The sequence below is a fragment of the Octopus bimaculoides genome, chromosome 3 (assembly GCF_046866305.1).
Source record: "Octopus bimaculoides isolate indiv1 chromosome 3, ASM4686630v1, whole genome shotgun sequence".
Taxonomy (NCBI): Eukaryota; Metazoa; Mollusca; class Cephalopoda; order Octopoda; family Octopodidae; genus Octopus; species Octopus bimaculoides.
This window is the reverse complement of record NC_142930.1, coordinates 32,394,932-32,420,358: the sequence shown is the minus strand read 5'-3', so window position 1 is coordinate 32,420,358 and position 25,427 is coordinate 32,394,932. Positions and strand designations below refer to the sequence as shown.

The following is a 25,427-nucleotide window of genomic DNA, read 5'->3' as shown; positions in this document are numbered from 1 at the left end:
TAAAGAAGGGATAGTTCAACTTGTACTATAGAACAGTGATTAATGTGCTTGATACTGGCTCCAAAACTTGTGGATTGTACAATGTGGTAAGCTAAAAGGATCAACTAGAATATACTGATATGTAGAAGTAATAAAAGGAAGTCATTTTATTACAACAGCAGTAGTTAAAATGAATGATTGATGGATGCTCTTTCAAGGACTAACAAGTTATTCAGATATGTAAAAGAATTGTGCCTTTCACACACAAAAAAATCTTTTTTGGATAAAGTCTTTTGCCAAGTATGACTAAGTTTAAATTCATGAATGCTCATAGTATACTTCAGTATTTCAATATAAATCCTACTTTTTGGACTTATTCATTTTACACAATGATTTCTCTCTCAATTCTTTATTTCACCAGAATTAATCAGGAAGTATACAAGAATGCAACTGCCCTATTCTGATATTGCGTAGGTTTACTGCATAGTTTAAAGCTGAAATTATGCAGTTCATATATGCACTGTTATAATTTGGTTAGTCTTCTGAGCATCAAATATACTTCCTAAAGATATTTAGCTTCTAAGATATTCCGAATGGAACGAGGACTGGCATTGACCATAACTTGAAGAACATTCAAGGTAAATATTTAAAAAATTTTTAGTTACTAAATGATCGATTTTTTAAAGTTTTTGATAAATATTTTTATGAAAAGATTTAACAATGTTCTTTGAGTTTCTATTTGTCAGTATCTGTATGTAAGTATGTAAGTAGACATATAAACATATTGCAGCTTCCCAATAAAGGTTTTTCTGGGTTACAAATTTAAATATTTGTTTATGGTTTAGACACATGGCCAGCAATTTTAGGTGGTGGGGATAAGCTGATGTTTGTGGATAAAACATGGAAAAAGGGGAGGAAAATTTCTGAGGAATGCAATGCAGGAAAGATTGTTAGAGTAATTGTTTTTGTCAAAGGAACACCTTTTTTTAATCACTCAACCATGAAGAATAAGTGGAAGCAGTTTGTCATGTGCCTTGCTCAAGTAAAGAACAAAATAGTTAAAGTAGTAAAGTTTGTGCAATGGCTATCAGAATCTTGGACCTACAGTAATTATGTCTTGTGTTTCAATAGACCTTACTAATTTCACATATTGGTAAAATGAATAGAATCAAATATAAAATACTTTCAATTTTCGTATGTTGTCTGACAGGAATTCTCTCTCCAACAAAATGCCTCCTCCTTGCTGCTGCCGCTGCTATTATCACTTCTGTCACCATCACCATCATCACCACAATCATTTTACATCTGTTTTCTTTGCTGACATAAGTTGAATAGATCATCATAATCTGAATCAGTTCTTCTCTAAAGATACAACACTCCTGGATGTGTTGAGGACCACATCTCACTTGTACAACCCAATTTAGATATAGCTAGATGCATTTCCGAAGACGAACATTTTTATATCATGTAATGTGTGTAGTTTATCTAGGTAAATATTTAGATTTTCAAAAAATAGTTACTCTTATCAAAAAAAGGTCAACGTTAACCATACATCTGCACATGTTCAGGTCTTTACAAGGTTTTCTGAGGAAGACTGGCAGTTGCCACTATATGATGCAAGTTTTCATGACACTGATGTTGCTCAAAGGAAAGACTGCTGACTAAAGTCATTGCAGCTTGGTATCAATGTTGTCATAGATATTGCTGTCAGAGCACACACAAACCAGCTTATACCACTTCTTTTATTATTCTTAAACCCCAGGTCTCTCCTGACTGAGTAAATCATTGTCAAAGATATTCCACACATGACAATCTTGTTGGTTTTGTATGTTAGTTCATCTTTGTTCACTAGGCTATGAATAGGTATACGATATACCATAGGGTGATACACCATACTGCTCTAAATATTAACACCATTTTGAAATGAATAAATTGTTTCGTTGATACAGTTGATACAGTTCTAAAAGTTGACTTTTTTCATATAAACAAAATGTTAAATAGAAAAATAGAGAGAAAAAGTAAAAAGATTGTAAGAGAACCATTCAGTCTTTTTAGGCTTGTCTTTTAGCTTTTATGAGTATATCTACTGTACCATTTCACCATCTTGTCTGCTTCTTTCTGGCTGAGACTTTGCTTCAGGTTTTGTTTGTGGATTGCAGCAAACTGTTTCATAGTAAGTCCCATTGTCTCTCTGTATTGTAGATCTTCTTGTCACACAAATCTCTGAGAATGAGAACTTCTCTGAAACTATGTTTAACAGAAAGATCTTTTTATTTTCTTTCTTCTGTCTCTCCTGTTTCAGGATTTGTCTAGCTCTAATTCTAACAATACTAACCACTAGCTTATGTTAGCCATACTTTCTTTTTGAAGGAGAGACCTCCTATTATTCATAACTAGGTCTATCTTATTTTCTGATGAGTATGAAATCTATATGATGTTCCCCAGTTTGGCTGGTTGGTTGCAGATGGCTTGGCAATATGCACCACAGAACTTCAGGAACTTTCATTTTTTCTTATTTGTACTATATCTGTATCTTCCATGTATCCTGGAGTATACATGGAGAGGTGGTCTGTTAGAAGGTTTCATAGAAAGGGCATTTTGATAATCTCTTGGTCTTGATTGTGGTACATAAGCAGAAATAATAGTTGCAGCCACATTATTCATAAAGAAATCTAACTTTATTCTATCACATACTCTGACTACCTTAATTATTTTATTTATTTCTCTGCCCTGTTCACTCACCACTACATGGAAGAATCTATTCCCTCCAGCTTTCCTCTTGTATACAACAACCACCAACTTTCCTCTGCTCTAACATCTCTAAAAATTTTCCAGATGTATTTTTCATTACACCAACATTGATAGTGGTAATTATAAAATTCCTTTTACCAGACACAAAAAAAAAGAGGGATTTCCTGTGGTGGGTCATTTGTTGTTTGAAGTTGATTTTCTGCATCTGGAAGGAAACAATTAGTTGGTTGTGATGGTTAAGGAATTCTTGCATATGGCAATGTTTTTATTCCCATCCCCACTGTTGTTCACAGAACTAACATAGTAAGCGTTAGTCTTGTAAATGCTGTTAGCATTTTTCACTATATTAGCAACTGCCTTGATTTTGGCTGATGTCCTTCCTCAATGAAACCGACTTCTTGTGTATCTACTAAAATGTTAACTGAAGGCTATTTCTAGTGCACAACAAATTTTCCCATTTGAACTTTTCACTAAAAATGATAATCATTTCACTAAAATTTCACTACCTTTTATCTCTGGGTTTAAAACATAGAAAAAATAATGTTTTGAATAATATTTTTTTTTCAAACAGTATGTCCGTTATCAACAGTCTAATCTTGTAAACTGTAACTCATTAAAAATTCTAATCATACAGATTTTAATAACAAAAAAGCTTAGAGTATGATCTGACATAATTGTAATTGCACACTATAAATGTATGATAGTAATAGGACTGAAAGGGTAAAGTATTGTTCCATACTGTTTAGGTTCCCAGTTTTGTATTCCAAGTTCAAAATGTGTTTGGATGGATGGCGTTTTTTGTTTCAAATTTATACATTTGCACAGTGGTAGAATAACTATTTTTCAACTTGAGGCCACTTTTATTGTTAACCACTCAATTGCAAAGTAAATATTGAACCTGTTTGCAAAGAAAAGAAAAATGGAGTTATGTGTCTTGTTACCACGTCGTTTTGTCATCCACACTGAGGCAGGAGTTTATATATAATATTCAGCATCTACACATGCTGATGGTGATACTATTATTACTGATGTCATCTAATGCTACTGGAGCAAGGATCTGTAGGGGGGAGGAGGAGGTGAATAATTGGTTGAACCAACCTTAATACAAGACTGGTGCTTATTTAACCAATACTGGTGTGTTGAAATGCAAAGTCAACTGCAGTACCGTTTGAACTCAGAACAGATTGGGTCAAATCCATACACTATGAGGAACTCTGTATAGCACTCTACCATTTAGATGATATCCATAACAATGAAAGACAACATTGATGATGATGATGATGAGTGATTGCCACAGCTGTTGAAAATGCTGATAAATTCATAGTGTACAGCTAAAATTATGTTATCTGGTACAGCACTGACCTAACTGATCATACTGGTGCTTTTATTAATGGTACCAGAAATGTAGGGAAACAGATTATATTTCATAGGAATCTGAACTAAGAATAGTAGTATGATGAAGGAATTGGGAGAGAGTTGGATGACAAAATATTTAGTTCTGAAGTTAACTTGTTGACTGTAGTTTTTATTTGTTTTTCATTAAAATTGCTTTCCCAAAGTGATAGTTGTTAATAAAAAAGTTAAAAAACAGCAACAAAACATACAACATTGATTTCATATATATATATATATATATATATATATATATATATATATATATATATATAATTTATTTACAAAAATAAATAGTTAAAGAACATTAGATCAAATTCAAAGATTTCCATTTTTTCTTCTTTATCCTTTTTCTTTTACAGAGAAGAGATGTGTGAAGTAAAGATTTCCTTCTCTCTCCCGCTCTCATACACACACACACATACCTATGTGTATCCATGTATGGATATGTAAGTGTGTATGTAAGTATGTATGTATGCATTCATGTATAAATAAAAAGAATGACTCTTGAGTATACACACGTGTGCTTTTACCAACATAGATTTACTTTTTATTATCTTTATATATTTGGTAAAACGATGATAGATACATTTTTCTAAATAGATGAGTATTATATTCACACACACACACACACAAATATATATATATATAAAATGATATGACATATCTTTGTTTTAAATAAATATTTCCATTTGAAAAAAAATCTTGGATCAGATATTATGATTTGGTTTGCTTTAATGAACTGTTTTCAGTTAAAATACATTGATCATATGTTATGGGAAAAAATCACAATCAATTTTGTTAACCATGCATGCATATATGTATGTTTGCATGCATGTATTGAGTTAAGAGGGCAATAACTCTGAACTTGGACCAGGATATCATGTATTCTTTGTGGTCATTTTAATACAGCTATGTATGTGTGAATACAGTCACACATGTCTTTCATTCATTTCCTTGTGTTTGTTTTTATGTCATGCTTGCATGGCTTCAATGAAAACTTATGCAAGGCAGTATTTTATGGCTGGATGCTCTTCCTGTCACCAATCCTAAGCTGTCGTTGAAGTAAGGGATTTTAATTTCATTTGTCCTCACAAAATGCAGAGCTACTAGATGTATTGCTTATATACAACATAAACATGTCATCACCATGTCTGGTCAAAATATGTTATATTAAGATATAAGGAAATGCATATATATACACATGTACATGCACACATATATATACATTCATGTACAGTGAAGGATTCAGGGTACAAGTAGGGGTTCACCAAGGATTGGTCCTCATCCCCCTTTTGTTCATCATAGTTCTCCAGGCAATAAGAGAGGAATTTAAGACAGGCTGCCCCTGGGAGTTCCTCTTTGCTAATGACCTTGCTCTTATAGCTGAATCACTACCAGAACTAGAGAAGAAATTTCAGGTGTGGAAGCAAGGTCTAGAATCGAAGGGCCTTAGAATTAACCTAGCAAAAAAAACAAAGTCAGAAGGTAGACAAATCACAAATCCCTTCAGATAGATGGCTCTGCTCAATCTGTAGAAAAGGCATAGGTAGAAACTCCATAAGATGCACCTGGTGTAAGCTTTGGACACATAAAAGGTGCAGTAATATTAGAGGAAAGTTAAGAGAGAAAATAGCTTTTGCATGTGGAAGATACACAAGTACAATAAACACCAAAAATGTACAGAGAATAGACTCCATCAACTACCGGGGGGGGGGGGGGGTAAGGTAGAGGTAGTAGATAGCTTCTGTTATCTAGGTGACCAAGTTAGTAGTGGAGGTAGATGCTCTGAGAGTATAGTTGTGAGGATAAGAAAAGGCTGGGCAAAGTTCAGAGAGTTCCTACCTCTACTGGCAACAAAGGGCCTCTCTCTCAGAGTGAAAGGCAGATTGTATGATGCCTGTGCATGAACAACTATGCTACGTGGCAGTGAAAAATGGGCTGTGACAGCCGAGGACATGTGTAGGCTTGAAAGAAATGAAGCTAGTATGCTTCACTGGATGTGCAATGTCAGTGTGCATGTTTGACAGAGTGTCAGCATCTTGAGAGAAAAGTTAGGCATAAGAGGCATCAGATGCAGTGTGCAAGAAAGGCACTGGTATGATCATGGATGAGGACAGCTGTGTAAAGAAGTGCCAATCTCTGACTGTGGAGAGAACCTGTGGTAGAGGTAGCTCCAGGAAGACATGGAACAAGATGCTGAAGTATGATCTTCGAACTTTGGGCCTCACAGAGGCAATGACTGGTGACCGATACCTTTGACAATATGTTGTGCTTGAGAAGACCTGTCAAGCCAAGTGAATTTGTAGTCATGGCTGATGCTGGTGTCATGTAACTGGCATCTATGCCAGTGGTATGTAAAAAGTACCTTTTGAGTGTTGGGCCTCACAGAAGCAACGAGCGAGACCTTTGGTATTATGTTGTGCTTGAGAAGAAGACCCATCAAGCCGAGCAAAATTGCAGTCATGGCAAATTCTGGTGTCACGCAAATGGCACCTGTGCCAGTGGCACGTAAAAGCACCCATTACACTCTTGGAGTGGTTGGTGTTAAGAAGGGCATCCAACCATAGAAATCGTGCCAAATCAGACTGGAGCCTGGTGCAGCCTTCCAGCTTGCCAGCCCCAGTCAAACCATCCAATCCATGCCAGCGTGAACGACAGATGTTGGATGATGATGATGACGATGCATACATACATATATCATCTTCATAATTTAATGGCCTTATTCCATGCTGGCACAAGTTGGGCTACTGGCATTATATATAAGTGTGTACACCTATTGACACATACATATGCCTACATACAAATATGTACATACACACACAATATATACACATGCATGCATATATATACAGGCATAGCTGTGTGGAACTCCATTAGCAAACAGCCAGGCCTTCTCAACATGACATTTTTCATTATTTTTGGTAGTGGTGACATTTATTAATCTATTTTATATGTGTGTCTGTGCATCATTTATATTATATATCTATATTACATGCACACACAAATAGATCTGATATATATATATATATATATATATATATATATATATATATATATGTATCTTTATAAATAGATTATGTATTTATATAATTTTATATATAATCACAACACAAAACTGACACTTCATTGGTTACAATGATGAGTGTTCCATCTGATTTGAACAACAGAAATTAACATGCAAGTGGCTGAGAACTCTACAGACATGCATACCCTTAATGAAGTTCTTAGGAACATTCAGCATGACACAGAATGGGATAAGGCAGGCCCTTTGAAATACAGGTACAACTCATTTTTGTCAGTTGAGTGGACTGGTGCAACATGAAATAAAGTGTCTTACCCAAAGACACAACATGCTGCCAGGAATCAAACATATACCCTTATGATCGTGAGCTGAATACCCTAACCAGTAATGCCTTCACAGCAGCTGCAATATGACATGGAAGCCAGCATGTCTTGGCCTGTCCTTGCCCACTGGACAACATTAGTATTGTACAAAGAGGGTGATACTAACCAATTGCAAAAACAAGTTTCACTTCATGATTTTGAAAGAAGTTCTGTGGTAAATGACAAAGGTAAAAGATTCCCATACTGGCTCAGACATTGCCCAAGTAAACAAGGTCCTGCTCCAGCAGCCAGTGTACAGTAACATAGGATGCAGGAAAAAATTAATATCACCAAATGGAATGCTAGATAAAACAAGATCTAAAGAACTTGCGCATCAGACTGCTCTAACAGCAAAATAATTAGGTAGATACAACACTGACATTGTAGCTTTGTGTAAAACATGATTATTGGGATATGACAGCATAGTAGATCACTTACACATGCTTCTGGAGTAGGATGAAGGAAGAATGGAGGGCAGCTGGTGTTGGTCTTGCAATGAGGATCTCCATCTCTCTACAACTTGCGAAAGACCCAACAACAGTTAATGACAGGAGCACAACAATAAGACTGCCACTCCACAAAAAGGTATATGTCGATAGAAAGCTTAGTCATGACTAAGCCATGAACAGTCATAGTCATGACGATAGACTGTAGGAAAAAAAATGCAATCATATTACATTCAATTGTGCTGTTTTTGTTTGGTACCCTGATGGCAGATTAATGTTTTTTTAATAATAATAATGATGATGACTACTGACATAGGCACAAGGCCACATATTTTGTGGGGAGATGACACAGCTGTTATATTGAACCCAGTTTTATATTGGTACTTTATTATATTGACCCTGGGTGAATAGTGATGCTGACATCAACAATGCTACTAAAATTTCTGCAGTCACAGAAAGTTTAATAGTAAAAGCAGTAAAATAGTGTGAAACATGTAGTTTTATATCTATGTAGGAAAAAGATTAGTAAAAAAGTACACACACACACACACACACAGAGTGTGTTATGAATCCCTTGGAACAATTAGTTTATCACAACAGAAATATAGCAAGAGATAATAGTCTTTAATAAATAATACATCTGTAGGATATTCTCACTCCACTACCCTTTACATCATCTCATAAATAAACATAGCTAATGCAATAAATGAATAAATAAAACAACTGGAAATAAAGCTAACGACCAGTGTTCCTCTTTCAATTAAGTGACTATAAAGGGAACTTTCAGTTATGTTTTGATTCTAGTATATAGATTCAGAATAAGGTGTTTGATAGGTATCCTGGAGGAGTAGTGTGATAGTAAATAAGCTGGAAAGAACTTCTATCGTAAATGTTCACTGTTCGATTTGAACTCTCTGTAGAAGATTATCGATATAAAATTATCTCTAATGAGAGAATATTATATAAAAACATATCACTATTAGCTGAAAGAGTATTGCTATGAGATTATTTCTATTATGAACAGAATATCACTGCATTATCATTGTGATCACCAGGTGATAATCAATGTAAGATTATCTCTGAAAAAATATCACTGCAACTTTGTAACTATCAAAAGATAATTAGCTATATTAACAGAATATTATTACTATGAGGTTTCTTATAGCAACAAAAATTCTTCATTTATATTGTCATTACCAAGAGAAGTTTATCACAAAGATTATCAGCATTATCACTATTAAAAGGAAATTAGCAACTTCAAAGACTTTTATTGAATTGCATAAGGATCTCATGTTCATGGGTTTGATAATTCAGCTTTCAGACTTAGAAGATAGGCTTGGTGGATTTTGTTTAGAAAGCCAGAGTCATTCTATGAAAAGAAAAGAAAAGAATAATTAATTTGCAATTAAAAAAAAACAACAAAAAACAAAACTAAACTAATTCATATTTTATTTCCTTTAATGATTTAATATTATTTTCCCTTTTCCCATTCCAGAAAGAGTAGAATTGATTCTGAAATCTACATATAAACAACTAAATATATTTTTCTTTAAATACAGGCATGGCTTTCTATCATGAAGTAGAGAATGATGACTATTTTCTTCTGAGCAAATGAAAAGTACAATATCTGTGAGGTTAAAGTACAAAATTTTTTTTTGCTAATTTCAGCCAGTCAGCCAAATGTTGCCATGTTGTAGTATTGTTTTCAATGACTACTAGCTTACATGTTGTGCCATTAAGTAAAATGCATTGCTCTGGGCATTTCAGTATACCTGATTAACATGTTCTACTCTTACTCCACAGTTGAGTGGCTAGTGATAGAAAGCAACCAGCTATAAAAGCAATTGCTTCAACAATATGTAAATGTCAAAATTCCATGTTAGCATAGAAAATTTCATCTAAAATGGTAAAAATACAAAAATAACAACAAGCACTGAAGGAATTAATGTAATGTGCCTTGCCAATAAGTACAATACAATTGGCTTTGTATCTACATATAAAAAAAAATCAATATTGATAGGAGGAAGGAATGAAAATGTCATGCTCTCTTAACAAGTGTATATTGCATAATTGTTTTTTACATTTTCACAGGCAAGGTTATGTGGTTAAGAAGTTCACATCACATTCATGTAGTTCCAGGTTCAACTCCAAGCTTTGAGAGAGAAATTTGTGGAAACTGTGCAGAAGTCCAACATGAACCATATCTGACAAGTCATGGGTTCTATTCCCTTTTCCCCACTAGTTTTGGAGACCCGGCAGTGGTTACGGCCATTGTCCTTTTATCTTTGACTAAGCCATAAGAAAAGATAAGTTATTGAATTTTAGGAAATGTGTAAAAGATCTCCTTCAATCGTATTGTTGCTCTTTACGAAATAAACTATATCATGAAGAAAATTTGATGCTTATAAGCAGCATAGTAAGGACCTCCATACCTTTAATAAATTTATCATTGTCTCTTGTAGTTGTTCTCTAGAGAAAGATGGCATTTCAGTTAAACAGTGATGATCACTGACAATCTTGGTAAACACTAATGAAAGAAAATATCAGAGTAGAGAGTAAAATAATTAGTAAATAGTGAAGGTGTATTTAGAAGAACACAATATAGGTGTATATTAGATTAGAAAAATGTGTGTGTGTCTGTGTTGAGATAGAATATAAAAATTTGTTAAGAAAGACTGTTTTGAAGTTTATCAAACTACATTGATGTATGTGGGGTGTATATAAATGTATGTTGTATTACAAGAGGGTGTGTGTGTGTGTGTTAGATTAATGTGTGACTTCCTAGGATTAGAGAAGAGCTTTGAATATATGTATATGTGTGTGAAAGATGAAAGAAGTCAACACACTGATTAGTGTCAGCTAGCATTCCTTGATAATCTAGTTGGTACTACTTCTTAAGAGCAAGGTGAAGTGAGGCATGTAGCAGCCTAAATACACAACAAAATTTCTTGTGGGCTTGAAATGAATATCTTAGAACTGGTGTACCAGTATCATATCTATTTGGCTGCTATTTTGTTTCAGCCAACACATGTGTGAGTGCTTGATAGGTAGACTGATGACAACCAAAATCAATATCTTATACTCAGTAGACCTAGATCAGAAAAAGCTAAACACCATGAAGATTATATATAATGCAGAGATTTGATGTCAGTGGATCATCTGTTTCTTTGCCATGTGGTATATATGTTAACTTGTATGTCATATTAAAGCAACTGTCGGAACTGAAGTAGGTGGGGGAAAGTAGACAACAGTTGAAAGAGTATCAGGCACCCGACTAAAAGAATGGCACTTCATATTGTTATAGTAGTACCGCATTGTGTCTGTGACCAAAACAGTCAAGTTTATTTACGTCTAAGTAGATACAGTAGGGTGGTATAGCTTACTGTTGTAAGCAACAGCAATGACAGGTGACTTATTAGTTTGCAGTGTTGCATTCAAATCCTCCTGCAAGTAAAGTTATCTGTAATGAATTCACCATCTTTCAAAGAGGGACATTTTCCTTCTCATCTCCGTGATGCTACAGAAACTAGAAATAATAAGCAAAGGCTAGTGGGCTGCAGAAAGAAGAAGCAGACATACAAAGGTAAAGGAAAGGACGAGAAAATTTACCTGGAGAATTACTGGATGAACTTGAAACTGATTTTGCTTTAGTTTGTTGTAAGACAAAAGCCATTGGTGAGAGAAGGTTATTATTGGTATGTTGAGGAAGAGTGGAAGAGATGGACTAAAAAAGCAGCAAGAAAAAAAAGCGTCATTATTTGGCTGCTTATCTAATGATGATTTTATTAGGTCTAAGACAAAAGCTATTTACATGTAAAAGAATGTTTGTTGATAAATAGCTCAGGTCTATAGACAAATTTCACCCTAAAATATGACAAGTAATGTGGGTATGATACATTTTTTTTTAGTTTAGTTTCTCATAGCTGAAATATATCATATTTTAGTACAAACCAGTACTTAGTGCACCATAAATAATACTCATAGGGCTGGATTGCTATTATCACATAAATAATAAAATAATTTAATGTATCATCAACAGTGAAATTATCAACATAAATAAAGTATTATTCATTGTGTATCTTAACCTAATTCAGAAAGATTTTAGGGAATGTATTTGTTCCTTTAAATATATACATAGTAGAGTGACAGGATCATTAGAGCACTGGACAAAATGCTTTGCAGTATTTAGCTGTGGCTCTTTACGTTCTGAGTTCAAATCCTGCAGAAGTCAACTTTACCTTTTATCCTTTTAGGGTTGATAAAATATAGTACCAGTCAAGTACAAGAATCAATTGTACCAACTTAACCCCTTCCCTGAAAATCGGTGGCCTTGAACTAAATTAGGAACAATTATGAAGGTTACAAACTGGTATTATTGTTAAAGCATCAAAAGAAATGCATTGAGGCATTTGTTTTGAGCCTTTACATTCTAAGTTCAGATCCTACCAAGGTCAACTTTATCTTTCATCCTTTTGGGGTTCAATAAAAAAAAAGCATCAGTCAATTATAGGGGCTAATGGTATTGATTAACCCCTCCCATCAAAATTACTAGCCTTGTGTCAAAATCAGAAACCATTATAATTATAAACTTTACAGACATGGAAGTGTCATTAACTGGACTTGTGTAGATTAGTGGTTCCCAATCGTTTTTTTACCTATGGACCCCTTTGATTTCTATTTTCCTCAGGCAGACCCTCATAGCCATTTGATGCTTAAAAAAATCCTATTATATTTTTATAATTAAATATTAGGAATTGTATAAAACAATAGTTAAAATATTCTGTGTATTGTTGGAGTATAACCAGTTTATTACACATAAACTCTAACAACAAAATCTTACATGGACCTTGGTTGAAAACCATCGGTGTAAATGTACAAGACCACTTGAAGAGGAAGGTGAGAGTGAAGGGTGAAATGCTGCCCCTCAGTAAAATTGATGAAAGGTGAATGAAAGCAGCAAGCCTGCTATGGTTAATGCTTCCAATCACAATCCTCTTTTGTAATTTCCAAGCATATATATGACATATTTTTACATTTATATATTTCCTTTGTTTCTTTTCAATATGTGTTCTTTTTGTTTTCCTTTGTTGTAAAACCTTCACTGTTTTTGCAGCCTGTTTATATATTGTCTCTAATTTTTTTGTTTTTGTGAAAAATAAAACTATTATTATTACTGTTGTTGTTATTGTTATACTGGTTACTATTGACCATTGACATGTTTTTCATGAGCTTTTAGATATATAATGGTATTTATAAGTCTACAAAACACAAACACAAGGGAAATAAAGAAAATCCACATATTAGAATATCACTATGAGTTAGTTTGTAAAATACTAGAACAAAAATGTTGGTATAACATCATGGACAGACAAAATGATGCTGATGTTGACAAAATGATGCTGAAAGCTAAGAAGTATCAATAGATGAAGTGTGGAGGAAGATACAATCATGGAATTAGGAAAATCAACAAAAAAAAAAAAAGAAATAGAACAAAATAATTGGAACAAACGGAGTAATATCAAATAAAAAAAAGAAAAGAAAAAAAAACTGGTATTATTGTTGATCCAATAAATTTTACTGAAATAGAGAAAAAGACATTAATTTACACTTGTTAATGCAGGTGTACACATTATGGAATTAGATATTGAATAATGAAACAGCAGCCACCTTTAAAAGGGGTTGGAAACTAATAGGCTGCATAAATTTGGTAAACTTTGGAAAATTTTCTGCAAAGGACACAATAGAGAAAGTAGGAAAGGTGGTTTGAACTGGAAACAAATTATACTGAAATCATTATATGTGCACAGAGTAAGAATCACCATGGCCAATTTTCATGTGTTATCGTTTGATCTTTACCTGATCAAGGGTATTCCAGCCGTGACCATCTCATCTGTTTTTATTTCTTAACCATATCTAAGCCTATAATAATCAATTCATGTTCCCTTCTCTTTTTTTAAGATGATAGGATGTAATTTGAGGAATATCTGGTTGCTAATTCTAACACCTTCACTAGACCAGATCTATTTTCTAGCTCTTCTTCCATTTAACTACCTCTATCTAGCTCTCACCATGACTAGCAACTTCAGATCAGCACCATGATATTGTCTAAGAAAAAGAATATGCTGGAATTACCAGATCAGATGTCATTTATCTCATATACCAAAACTAATTCTTCTGTCTTAGGACAAAGTCAGAACTTATCTGAAGAGTAAACAATGGAATTATCAGTTCTAATGGCTTAAAAAGTATAGAGACCAATATAATAAAAAGTGGAATCTCTCTCTCTCTCTCTCTCTCTCTCTCTTCTATATATATATATATATATATATATATATATATATATATATATATATATATATATACCAGCCACAAGGTATATTGTATGAACTTAGTGTTGCTGGTTAAGCATTCAATCAGCTAATCTTTGCTATAATTCTACTTAAGGAGAGCTCATCTAGGTTACAGTGGAGTTGCCTAACAACAAGAAGAGCAATATAACTATTTATTATTAATGAAATTCATGAGTTTGGGTGAGTCTGTATGCCATGAGGAAAAATCTGACATTTCATTTGAATGAAAAGAAAGGGAAGAAATTTACAGATGTTTTATCAAGGTTAAGTAAGTATTTTAAAATGTTTATGAATAAAATTCTGTCAAATGCTGAACAGAAAAAACGAATTTCCTCACCACATTGTTAACAGTCAGTTATAAATAACACTTACTCCAAAGCTATTTGGCAATGAGACTGATTCCAGATCTGCAGGTGTTAACAGTTCTTGTGTGCAAGATTTAGCCAAGACGGGAGATTTCATTGGTTTGCTTCCAATGGAACTGTCCAATCCAATTGTGAGGAGACTTGAAGTAAAATCAGGGCCATTGAAATGGTTGATACCATGAAATGCATAACTCGACTGAGATGATGAAAATGGTTCAAAGTTTGATGAATCACGCAAACATTCTGTAGAATTGGAATAGGAGTTCTCAAACCCTATTTTTGGTGACTGAGGAAAATTGAAAATCTGTCCAGAAGTTGTTAGGGAAGTAGTTGATGAAAAACTTACTGGGTCAAGTAAGTTAACACCTTTGTTAATGGAGATTGCACTAGTTCCTTTGGAAGATGTTTTTCTGGAAATGTTGTCAAATTCATGGTAATTTTGAGAGCTTTTCAAGAGATTAAAACCATTGTGTGATGATGCTGTAACCAGGGATGGAGATAACTGTTTTAACATCAATGTAGATGGGGATGTAGTATTTTCACATTTACCATGGTGCTGTGGTTGTTTTTCAATATCTTCAACCATTGTGACAGAAGAACCGAACTGTTTCAAAATAGTTGGTAGTTGAGAAGTAGCAGGGTCTGATTCTAGTAACATATTTGACCTGAAATAAGGCAAAACAGAAACATACAATAATTAGTAAAATCATGTTACCTAAGATTTCATCTATTCTAAAATTTAATGAATAAAATAAAAAAAGGATTTTAGGACTGCTGAGCAGGAACTTATTGAAATTTCTATGGTATTGTTCCCCTGGATAGAGTGCTAGCCTATTGCAGACTAAATTTAAAGGGTGCACTTTTAAACTTATAAAGCAGTACACTTAAAGATGCACTTCTTTTCTTTTCGGAAAAAAGCATCTGTACCAGTTTCACATAAAAGTGCCCATGCTGGTACCATGTAAAAAGTATCCAGTACACTTTGTGAAATAGTTGATGTTAGGAAGGGCATCCAGCTGTAGAAACCATGCCAAAATAAATAAGTGGAACCTGGGTAGCTCTCTAGCTGGCCAGTTCCTGTCAAACCATCCGACTCATGCCAGCAGATGATGATGGAGCTTGAATGTTCTTTTGTTTATAAGTCACCAAAAGTTGGAAATTTATCCTTCTTTGGTTTCCCTAGCAGTAATAAAAGCAGATTAAAATCTAATATTTAGACTATTGAGGGTGTAATAGAGGTAGTAGGTAATAGACCTAAAACTTCACACTTTTTTTAAAACCACAGTTTAAGCTTTTACTAGAATTTATTCAGCTGCCAGTATTTTATTTAAATCAAACCCTACCCCAGTTCCTGTCCATTTTTATACTTTCTTAACAGATGTTTAGGTTGAGTATCATTCACATCGATCCTGCTAGCATGGGAAGGCCTGCAAAAGTCATGGGTACTGCAAACCTACTCTTTGGAATATCATCATCATCATCATCATCATCGTTTAACGTCCGCTTTCCATGCTAGCATGGGTTGGACGATTTGACTGAGGACTGGTGAAACCGGATGGCAACACCAGGCTCCAATCTAATTTGGCAGAGTTTCTACAGCTGGATGCCCTTCCTAAAAGAAAAAAATAAGCTCAATGCTTTATGCTATCTAGTTTGAGGTCTCACCAGCATCTGGTTCGATAGATACTAATAATAACACTGAATTGAGTAAATCAACAATAATCTTCATTTCAGGTGAAAAAAAATTAGACTTGGGAAATTTGGTTTGAATAGCAATAAACTACTTCCTTATGTACAAAGCAAACAACCGCACACTGGAATTTGAATTTAAGAATAAAGATAAAAAATGAAACAAGAAAGAAATATAGAAAGCGTTTGTAATTTTCTTGAGAAACTTTCCAAATGAATTGATAGAATTTTCCTACAAGAATGTTTACATGTAAAATTAGTTACAAATGAATTTTTCTATGAATATGTTTCCAAGGAAATTGTTTCTTCAAAAAAGGCTTGTTATGGAATGTTTTTCAGGTAAAAAGTAGCCCAACAACAAAAAAAAGAGGAATTTCCAATTTTTACCAGCCTTCACTAATTTACTTCTGGTCTCCACATCTTCCTAGCCTCTTACTACCTGCTCTCAGCTGGTAATATCAACTACGGGTCTTGGTGATGTCCAGAAAGACTCCAGTCATGCAATATAAGTGTGTGTGTGTGTGTGTGTGTGTGTGCGCGCGCATGTGTGTGTGTGTGTGCGCGCGCGCGCGTGCATGTGCATGTGTGTGTGTGTGTGTGTGAGGTGGGGTGGATGGATAGCTAGTTGTGAACAACTGAAAAAATGGCAAGTGTCAAGTAAAAGTTGTACATATAATGAGTGTGTCTGGTTGTACATATGTAGTCCATGCTGTGTAAGTATGATGTTACATAGACATGATTTGTAGGCCCAAGTAATGTCTATTGTGATTGTTTGGGTAGTTTAAGTTCAGATAATTTTATGTCTGATGTTTGCCTTTGTAGTACTTTATTTGATTGTAGATTATTTTGATACTGTTTGACTGTCATCAAGTTTTTCTTTACATTGTGGATTTGATTAATCTTGCTTGTATCAGATGTTTCTGGTCAGTACTGCTTGATTGTGCCTATAGTGAAGAGGTAGTCTATCCAACAAAACATTTGATCAGTATTTTTAAACATGGTCATCATATCTTTAGAGTAGCAAGACATTTTGTTCAAAGATTTAAAACGTAACGTACCTTTATTAAAAAACAGAAAACAACCTGAGAGAGACTGAGAGAGAAATTTAGTTACTAGATTAACTCATGAGAGTACCAAGTCTTGTGAAAATATATGAATGGAGTTGTTAGTGTAACATTAGCATTATTGTGTAACATAAGCATTATTTGATGATTGTTTTGATTAGGATGCATATTTTGGAAATTTTGGAAAACCATAACGAACTAAGAACACTAATGTTTGCTATGATGATTTGACTGATTTGGAATGAGACATGCTATAATAGACTAGCAATTTAAGTGTTTGAATAGTATGTGCTTATGAGTTTGAACAGAACCTTGGTGGGTAGTTAAATTTTGGTGAGATTTTCAGAATACATACAGCATATATTTAACTGTCAGTATTTTAGCTCCTAATCAACCTTCATCTGAGAAACATCATCAAAGATGTTCTAGTAGTCACCATGTCATCATATACTCAGAAACTCTTGGATTACATTATTCAAAGTTCTTCCCTTTCAAAAGAAATATAGTGTGATTTGAGGGAAAATTGGATGCTATTTCTAACAGGTCTAGCAACTAGATACAGCCTCCTTATACAGGTGGTGTAAATTTAATGAAAATTATCAAGAGTTTTGCAAAAACACAAACGTAAATGTAAGAAAATTATGTTGTTTTATGAATGTGGTTGAAACCCCTCTCTTCTTATATTGTACATTTTTATGTAATGACCTATTGTGTTAGAGCTGTAGAGAGTTGGCTTCAAATATGAGAGATGTGTTGTTGATGGAGTTGTGTGATGTATTGTAATTTGGTAACACATTTGCTGTGTGGCACATTGTAATTTGGTAATGCAGTTGTTCATATAACTGGCCTGAATGTCACACTCTAAACTTCTTACAGTTAAATTAACAATGACCTATTGCCAAATAACATCTCTTTCGTTCCAAGCTATAACTGCTAATATTAGAAACAAGAAATACTGAGGATAATCTTGGAGCCATACCTTTCACAAGTGACATTTGCAACAAAGACATCAACAAATATCAATGTGATACAGACTCTACAGTCATACTGTATCCACAAAGAATGTGCTTACATTGATTTCAGCTCAATTATTAGTTGACAGTCACATCATCATCATTGTCATTTCAGGAATGTTTTTCTATGCTGGTATAAGTTTGGCACAACTGCTGAATAGCTTGGAATTTAACCTGTATTAAATATTCTTATATTCTCTAATACTTTTATACATTTCAGCCATGTAACTATGGTCATTGATAGTTTATTTCAATACTGAGTGAAGTATTGGAAATTTTCAGTTTGGAAATTTTACAAGAAATCTTCACTAGACAACAAATCTTCACTAGACAACAAATTTCTTACTAAATAATGTCCAAACCTATGAATGTGTGCATTCCTTGAAGGTACACTTGTAGCTTTCAAATCAAATGTATTTTGTTGAACTGTAGCATTGCGAAAAAGGGTCTCCAGGCTTATATGAGACTTACTGCAACTTGTTGATCCCTTGTCACCATAATTCTCACCTGAAAAGAAAGCGTTAAAAAGTGGTAACTGGAAATGATAATAACTGAGGCAGTGAGGATGTCAGAAGAATAAGAAATGAAAGACAATTAGAAGAAGAAAAATTTAAATCAGAAAATAACATGAGAAAGATGAACAGACAAATGAAAGCTAGTTCAAACTTAACTATATTTCATTGGACAACTCAGTGGAGTTATATAATGCGTTTCAATTTGTTTCACCAAAATAGTTCCACAACCATTTAAGTAGAAGTTTGTATAAAGAACAGTGGCCAGAGCTGTAAGGAAACAACTTCAACAATTCTGAAAACTATGTTGTAGAATTATTCACAGTCATATATATGTATGTGGGTAAGAATTTATATAATACTGAAATTCCGTTTTTCTGTTTGTGCATGTCATGATTTTAGTGAAAGTAATCTATTGTAGCATTAGAATGTTTCGATTAGTGTACTCTCAAACACAAGCCATTTGCCTAAAATAACTCCCAGTCCATTTCTGTGCCCTAGAATCCTGAAAACTGAAATATGTTGCTGATTATTTTACAAATGCAATAATTTCCAGCCATTCATAAAAGAGAGACAACTCCAAAATGTGCCAAGGCACTCACACACACTTGTTCATAATATATATGCATATATATTGATAGAGAAAGAGAGAAATCACATAATTTAATCTGCATTCTGTTTTTTGAGACAGAACATTCATACATACATACATACATACATAGACAGACTGGCACATGCACACACACACACGCACACACACACACGTGCATACATACACACGTGCACACACACACACACACATTCAGATATATATATTTCATGTTTTCCTTTTCGTCTGAACATTTTCAAATAAGTAATTGCTTTTGCTTATAATTTGTAATGACTTAGAAATGTCAGTGCTTCCTCATTTCTAGGATCCCATGAAATTGAAAGTATAACCCTGTTAGAAGTAGGTGTTTTTCAGGTCAAAAAGTGAAAGCATCTTTAAGGGCTCTTATTTCAATGCTTGCCATATCATACATCCAATAATATATGAGCTTGGTGACTTGCACAAGAGATTTTCTTTGGAAAACCTGTGTTTGCAATGATAATTACTTGCAACATACTCTTTTGTTATACCTCTATATGCATCCATCTGCCTGGTGTAAGCTTTCACTGACCTTTAAATCCTCACAACTAGAATAAAGCCAAAAATGATGAAGAATGCCATGATTTTACAGAAAAGTAATTGTTCATTATGCATTAACTATCGATCATTCTAACTCTCTTCTACTAACATTCGATATGTCTGAGTAGTTAATAGCCATGTTTTGCTTGTGTTAATTAAGAATTTAATTAAAATATTTGGTGGCTCCTTCAATAAGGACAGTATCACATTGGTTGCTTTATGACGCCTTGCTGGCACTCAGAAATGAGACGACTGAGTGCAGCAGTTTGGACACTGATCATTTGGCTTGGCTGACTGGACATTAAATCTGGTTTGGCGACAGTACATTTTGGTGTTGATGGCAAATATATACACATAGAAATAAATACATAGAGAGAGGGAGAGAGAGAGAGAGAGAGAGAGAGAGAGAGAGAGAGAGAGAGATTACAATTTATTAATTGAATGTGATTGACATAAGCACTTTTACTCTCATCATACATATGAACAAATATGCTCACACATACATAAACCGAAAGAAAGAGAGAAAGGGGAGGAGAGAACATGAGAAACAATCAAAGATCTTATGTGAAATAAGTTAGTGTTGAATCAGTGATGCCAAATAAGTAACACCAAAGCAGCTATGCCAAAACTGTCCCATACCCCTGACATGCTATTGCTCACTGTTTACATTTTGTTCTTTAAATAGTTTCATTTGGAAGGAAAACACTTTCATTTTTGGGCCTTGAAACAACTCAAGTAAATATCTTTACTTTCATAGGACCCTGGGAAAAAATATATTTCATATATATTAATCATGCACTAAACACAGCCTATTAACAGAAATGTGTAATATGAACCCCACATGTCTAACATTTTTATTTTCTATTCTTTTAGGGAAAGTTTCTTTATGATTCTGAAAAAATAACAGACTTTAAAATTTCCTTTTGTTTTCAGAAATTTTTAGCCGACCTTCACACTCTTCATTTCAGAATACAGAACCAACCATAACTTTTCCAATTTTGATATTTTTTAAGCATGGGAAAAATTTGGGTTTAGGGTTAGATATCTAGTGTGAGGGTTAAGAGTTACGATATAGAGTTTAAGGTTAGAGTTATATGGAAAGAGGAAATGATTGTAAAAAAAAAAAAAAATGTGAAATCGTGAATTTTTTTTATACAAAATCATAATCTTGAAGATTAGTGGAGTGGCCATGCTTACACTGTAAAGCCAGTGTGGCATGTAAAAAGCACCCACTACACTCTTGGGGTGGTTGGTGTTAGGAAGGGCATCTAGCTATAGAAACATTGCCAGATCAGATTGGAGCCTGGTGCGGCCTCCTGGCTTGCTGTACCCAGTCAAACTGTCCAACCCATGCTAACATGGAAAATGGACGTTAAATGATGATGATGATGATGATGAAATCCCTACAAAAAATTTCTAAATAAATAAAAAATCAAGAAGAAAAGGTAGATATGATGTTTACTGACCATCATTCATATATACACATGAACCAACTCACTTATTTACCAAGTACTTTCTGGTTGTCATGTTTAATAGTGTTACCATGTTGTAGTATTGGTTTCAAAATTTAGCTCAAGTTTTGGAGGTGGGGGTAAGTTGATTACATTGACCCCAGTCCTCACCTTGTACTTATTTTATCAACCCTGAAAAGCTGAAAGGCACAGTTGACCTCAGTGGAATTTGAATTCAGACTGTAAAGGTCTATTGTGGTCACGTGGTCAAAGTTTGAGCCGGATCATGTAATTTTTCTTTCTGATTTTAGTGTAAGCATGGACACTCCACTAGCAATGTGCACCAAAGTAGAACAAAGAGCAGTTATCTGATTTCTGTGGTTGAAAGGTGTGTCATGTGCTGAAATTCATCGGAGGTTTTTAGCACAATATGGGGATATGCTGCTAATTATTTTGCCTGGTGTACTAATGATTTTTCCAGCTTGCCGCTTTACCAAGTAGTAACATTAAACATGATAACTAGAAAGTTGTGTGGGACAATGAATCTGATAAGTATTTGTTCAAATCTAGTAATTATGTCCAACAGTAAAGTATGTGTCCAAATAAAGCCATAGTCATATGAAGTTCTTTATCTCCGAATGTCTTATTCAATTGCATAACCCTAAACCCAACACTGAACTGTTAGCCATGTTAAATAGTACTGACCTTGACCATCAGGTTGAGTGGCATGACATGCAACCTTTAATAAAAGTGTTATGCGCAGTCACTCTCACCTGCTAGAAATAACTGTTAAATTCACACTTCACAATCTTAATAAAAAAACATTACTTTAAATGATATAGTCCAAAGTATACAAATGGACAAGATGCAGCTTAGTTAGAGCAATAACGACAACGACTTCATAAATATTACAAGGGGAAAATTATCTGCACTTTTGCCATAACATATCTTTATTATTGTCACACTGCTTTCTGTGCATGCATGCTTATAGTCGGTATTGTTGTGCTCACGTGATCGAAGTTTGATATTGATTGTGCCATTTTAATTTCTGGCTTTACAGTGTAAGCATGGTCACTCCACTAGCAATGTGCACCAAAGAAGAACAAAGAGCAGTGATCCAAGCAATGGTAATGGTGAACAGATTCACCATTGCCATCTCTAGAGCTTACTGAACCTTCTCAACAGTGGTGGAGGTTGATGGGTGTCCTGCTCCCTCTTCATGTGTCATGCTTGTCCGGCCACTTTTAAACTTCTCAATCTACTCATGCACACTTCTACTTGGTAGTGCACTATCCCCATATTGTGCTAAAAACCTCTGATGAATTTCAGCACATGACACACCTTTCAACCACAGAAATCAGATAACTGCTCTTTGTTCTACTTTGGTGCACATTGCTAGTGGAGTGTCCATGCTTACACTAAAATCAGAAAGAAAAATTACATGATCCGGCTCAAACTTTGACCACGTGACCACAATAGTACCAACTATAAGCACACATGCGCAGAATGCAGTGTGACAATAACAAAGATATGTTATGGTGAAAGTGCAGATAATTTTTGACTTCCCCTCATAATATTTCATTGAAAATTGGATATAGTGGTTCTTGTTAATAGTTTATCTATATACAATAATTTTAATATAATTCTTTTCAAGTTTCAACCACTTCTGCCTTCTCTATTATATTTTTTCAACACCTTCGCTGAAAACTGTTTACTAAATTTATGCAGTGCATCAGTTCCCAACCCGCTTAAAGGCTCCTTCAGTTTCATTGTCCAATATCCTGTTTCATAAGTGTAAATTAATGTATTTTTCTCTATTTCTGAATCAAAAATGATACCAGTCTTTTAGACGTTTTTTTTTTACATTAATGCGCACACTGTTTAAAAAAAAAAAATTCCTCATCTGTTCTATCCTTTTGTCTTCATATATGTTTTTTGTGTTGGTTTTGCAGTTTCCAAGGTGCTTCAACTTCCATCTTATCACTTTATCATATATTGATACTTTTTTACAATTTGGAGGTTAGATGTTGAACATGGTGATAACACCTACTCATGAGACTTTACGGTCATTCAGAATCTTAGTCTGTGGAATTTAAAAATAAATTTGTTTCATTATAGTGACAAAAAGTCACTTATCTTACAACAGTTTCAGTCTGCTGTAAAAGCTCCCATAAAAGAGGGAGAGGAAGAGAAGGGGCGGAAGAGAGCTTTCTACATTTCATCCTTTTGTTGCCATTTCTCTCTTTTGACTTGGGTCCATGATAAAATTAGTTTTGACATATTATAGCAACTCTAGTTGTTTTTCTCTTTTATGTCATTAATTAATCTGGTAGCTAATTTATGTATGAGGTGTGTATGGAAGGAGGTGGAAATGGAAGGAATGCTGAGCTAGATCTTGGAAACAGCAAGAAAATGGAAGGTGTGAAAATGTTTTGTTACCTAGGAGATATGTTGAAAAGAGAAGGTGGATTGGACTAAGTAGTGGTGGACAGAGTGAGATGCAAATTTAAGATGGTTCAGGAACTGATGAGGAAGAGAATGTTGCTGAAACTAAAGATAAAGGTGTATATGTATGTGTGAACGGTGCTACAATTTATAGGAGTGAGACATAAATAATGAAAATAAAGCAGCAAAGAAGGCTGGAAAGAACAGAAACGACAATGGTTTAGTGGATAAGAGAAGTATTGTTGAGAGATAGGAAAACAAACAATGATAGAAATAAAGTCAATGAAGGATGTTGTGATGAGAAATGGGATAAGGTGGCTGTGTCATGTGCTAAAGATGAATGTGACTGAAAAGAGTGATGAAAAGGAATGTGACTGAAGTAAAGGAAGGGGAAGACCAAGAAAAGCATGGCTAAAGATGATAGAAAAGGAAATGAGAAAAAAAGGATGGTGAGTGAGGATGGAAAGGATAGAACAAAATGGAGGAAACTGTGATGAGGCCTTCTACTGCTAACCTGTGCTTTAGCAGATAAAATGACATTAAAATTCTGATTGCTGCTTATTGGGGCAGCAACTGGTCATACAATTCTAGTATTTTTCTTTATCTTGGTGAGTATTGCAATACTGGTTAGATGTTAGAAGTCATGAAGCTGAAAAGGAAAACGCTAAATGATGGGAGAGGGGCTAGAAAATGTATGTTTTTCTCAATGCTTGTATGGGTTAGACAAGCATTTATAACAGGTATTTTACAGATGAATGCTCTTCCTGTCCCTAAACTTTGTCTTATTTTCAAATAGTTTATTCCACTTCATATTTGAAATTGCAGGGCTGCATGACAATTTGTCAACAGAGAAATAACAATTTAATGTCACAGTTTGTGTTCAAATAGTTTCATGTGAAGATGCTGGATGGAGATATTCACATGCACACACACACACACACACACAAGATGGGCTTCCATATAGTTTCTGTCTATTGCTTCTACTTACAAGGTATTGGTCAACCTGAGACTACAGCAGAAGATACTTGCTCAAGGTGCTATGCAGTGAGACAGAACTGAAAACCATATGGTAACAAAGAAAACTGTATATCCACATAGTCACACCTGCATGTATCTATAGAAATACATATCTACACATGCACACACACACACTCACATGCACGCATGCACACACATGCAAGCATGCACACACATGCATGTGCATGCACATACATGCACGCATGTGCACACACACACTCAAAGAAGGGGAAAGAGATAGTTAACTAGTGTCTCACGTTACAAATATCAGACCAAGTTTCAAAACATTAAATTAATAAGTGTGCAAGGTGTGTGTGTGTGAGTGCCTGTGAGAGTATATCCTTCTCACCATCTGTATTTTTCTATTGCTTTGTTTGCGCACATGTGTTTGGGAATCA

At 34.4% G+C, this 25,427-nt stretch overlaps 1 protein-coding gene across 4 annotated transcripts in view; it reads right to left on the bottom strand.

Moving 5' to 3' along the window:
- Window positions 1–8,558: 8,558 nt before the first annotated feature.
- LOC106872357 (uncharacterized) overlaps window positions 8,559–25,427 on the bottom strand; it is a 348,763-nt gene continuing 331,894 nt past the window's right edge. For 3 of the 4 annotated variants that reach the window (XM_089348770.1, XM_089348774.1, XM_089348772.1), the window contains 5 exons: window positions 18,799–18,943; window positions 14,678–15,335; window positions 11,565–11,679; window positions 10,388–10,482; window positions 8,559–9,324 (listed from right to left, as the gene is read on the bottom strand). In XM_089348770.1, the coding sequence (XP_089204896.1) occupies window positions 9,250–9,324; window positions 10,388–10,482; window positions 11,565–11,679; window positions 14,678–15,335; window positions 18,799–18,943 (1,088 nt within the window). In that variant the 3' untranslated portion in view covers window positions 8,559–9,249. The remainder of the gene's footprint in view (window positions 9,325–10,387; window positions 10,483–11,564; window positions 11,680–14,677; window positions 15,336–18,798; window positions 18,944–25,427) is intronic. The other variant, XM_089348771.1, reaches the window with a different exon arrangement.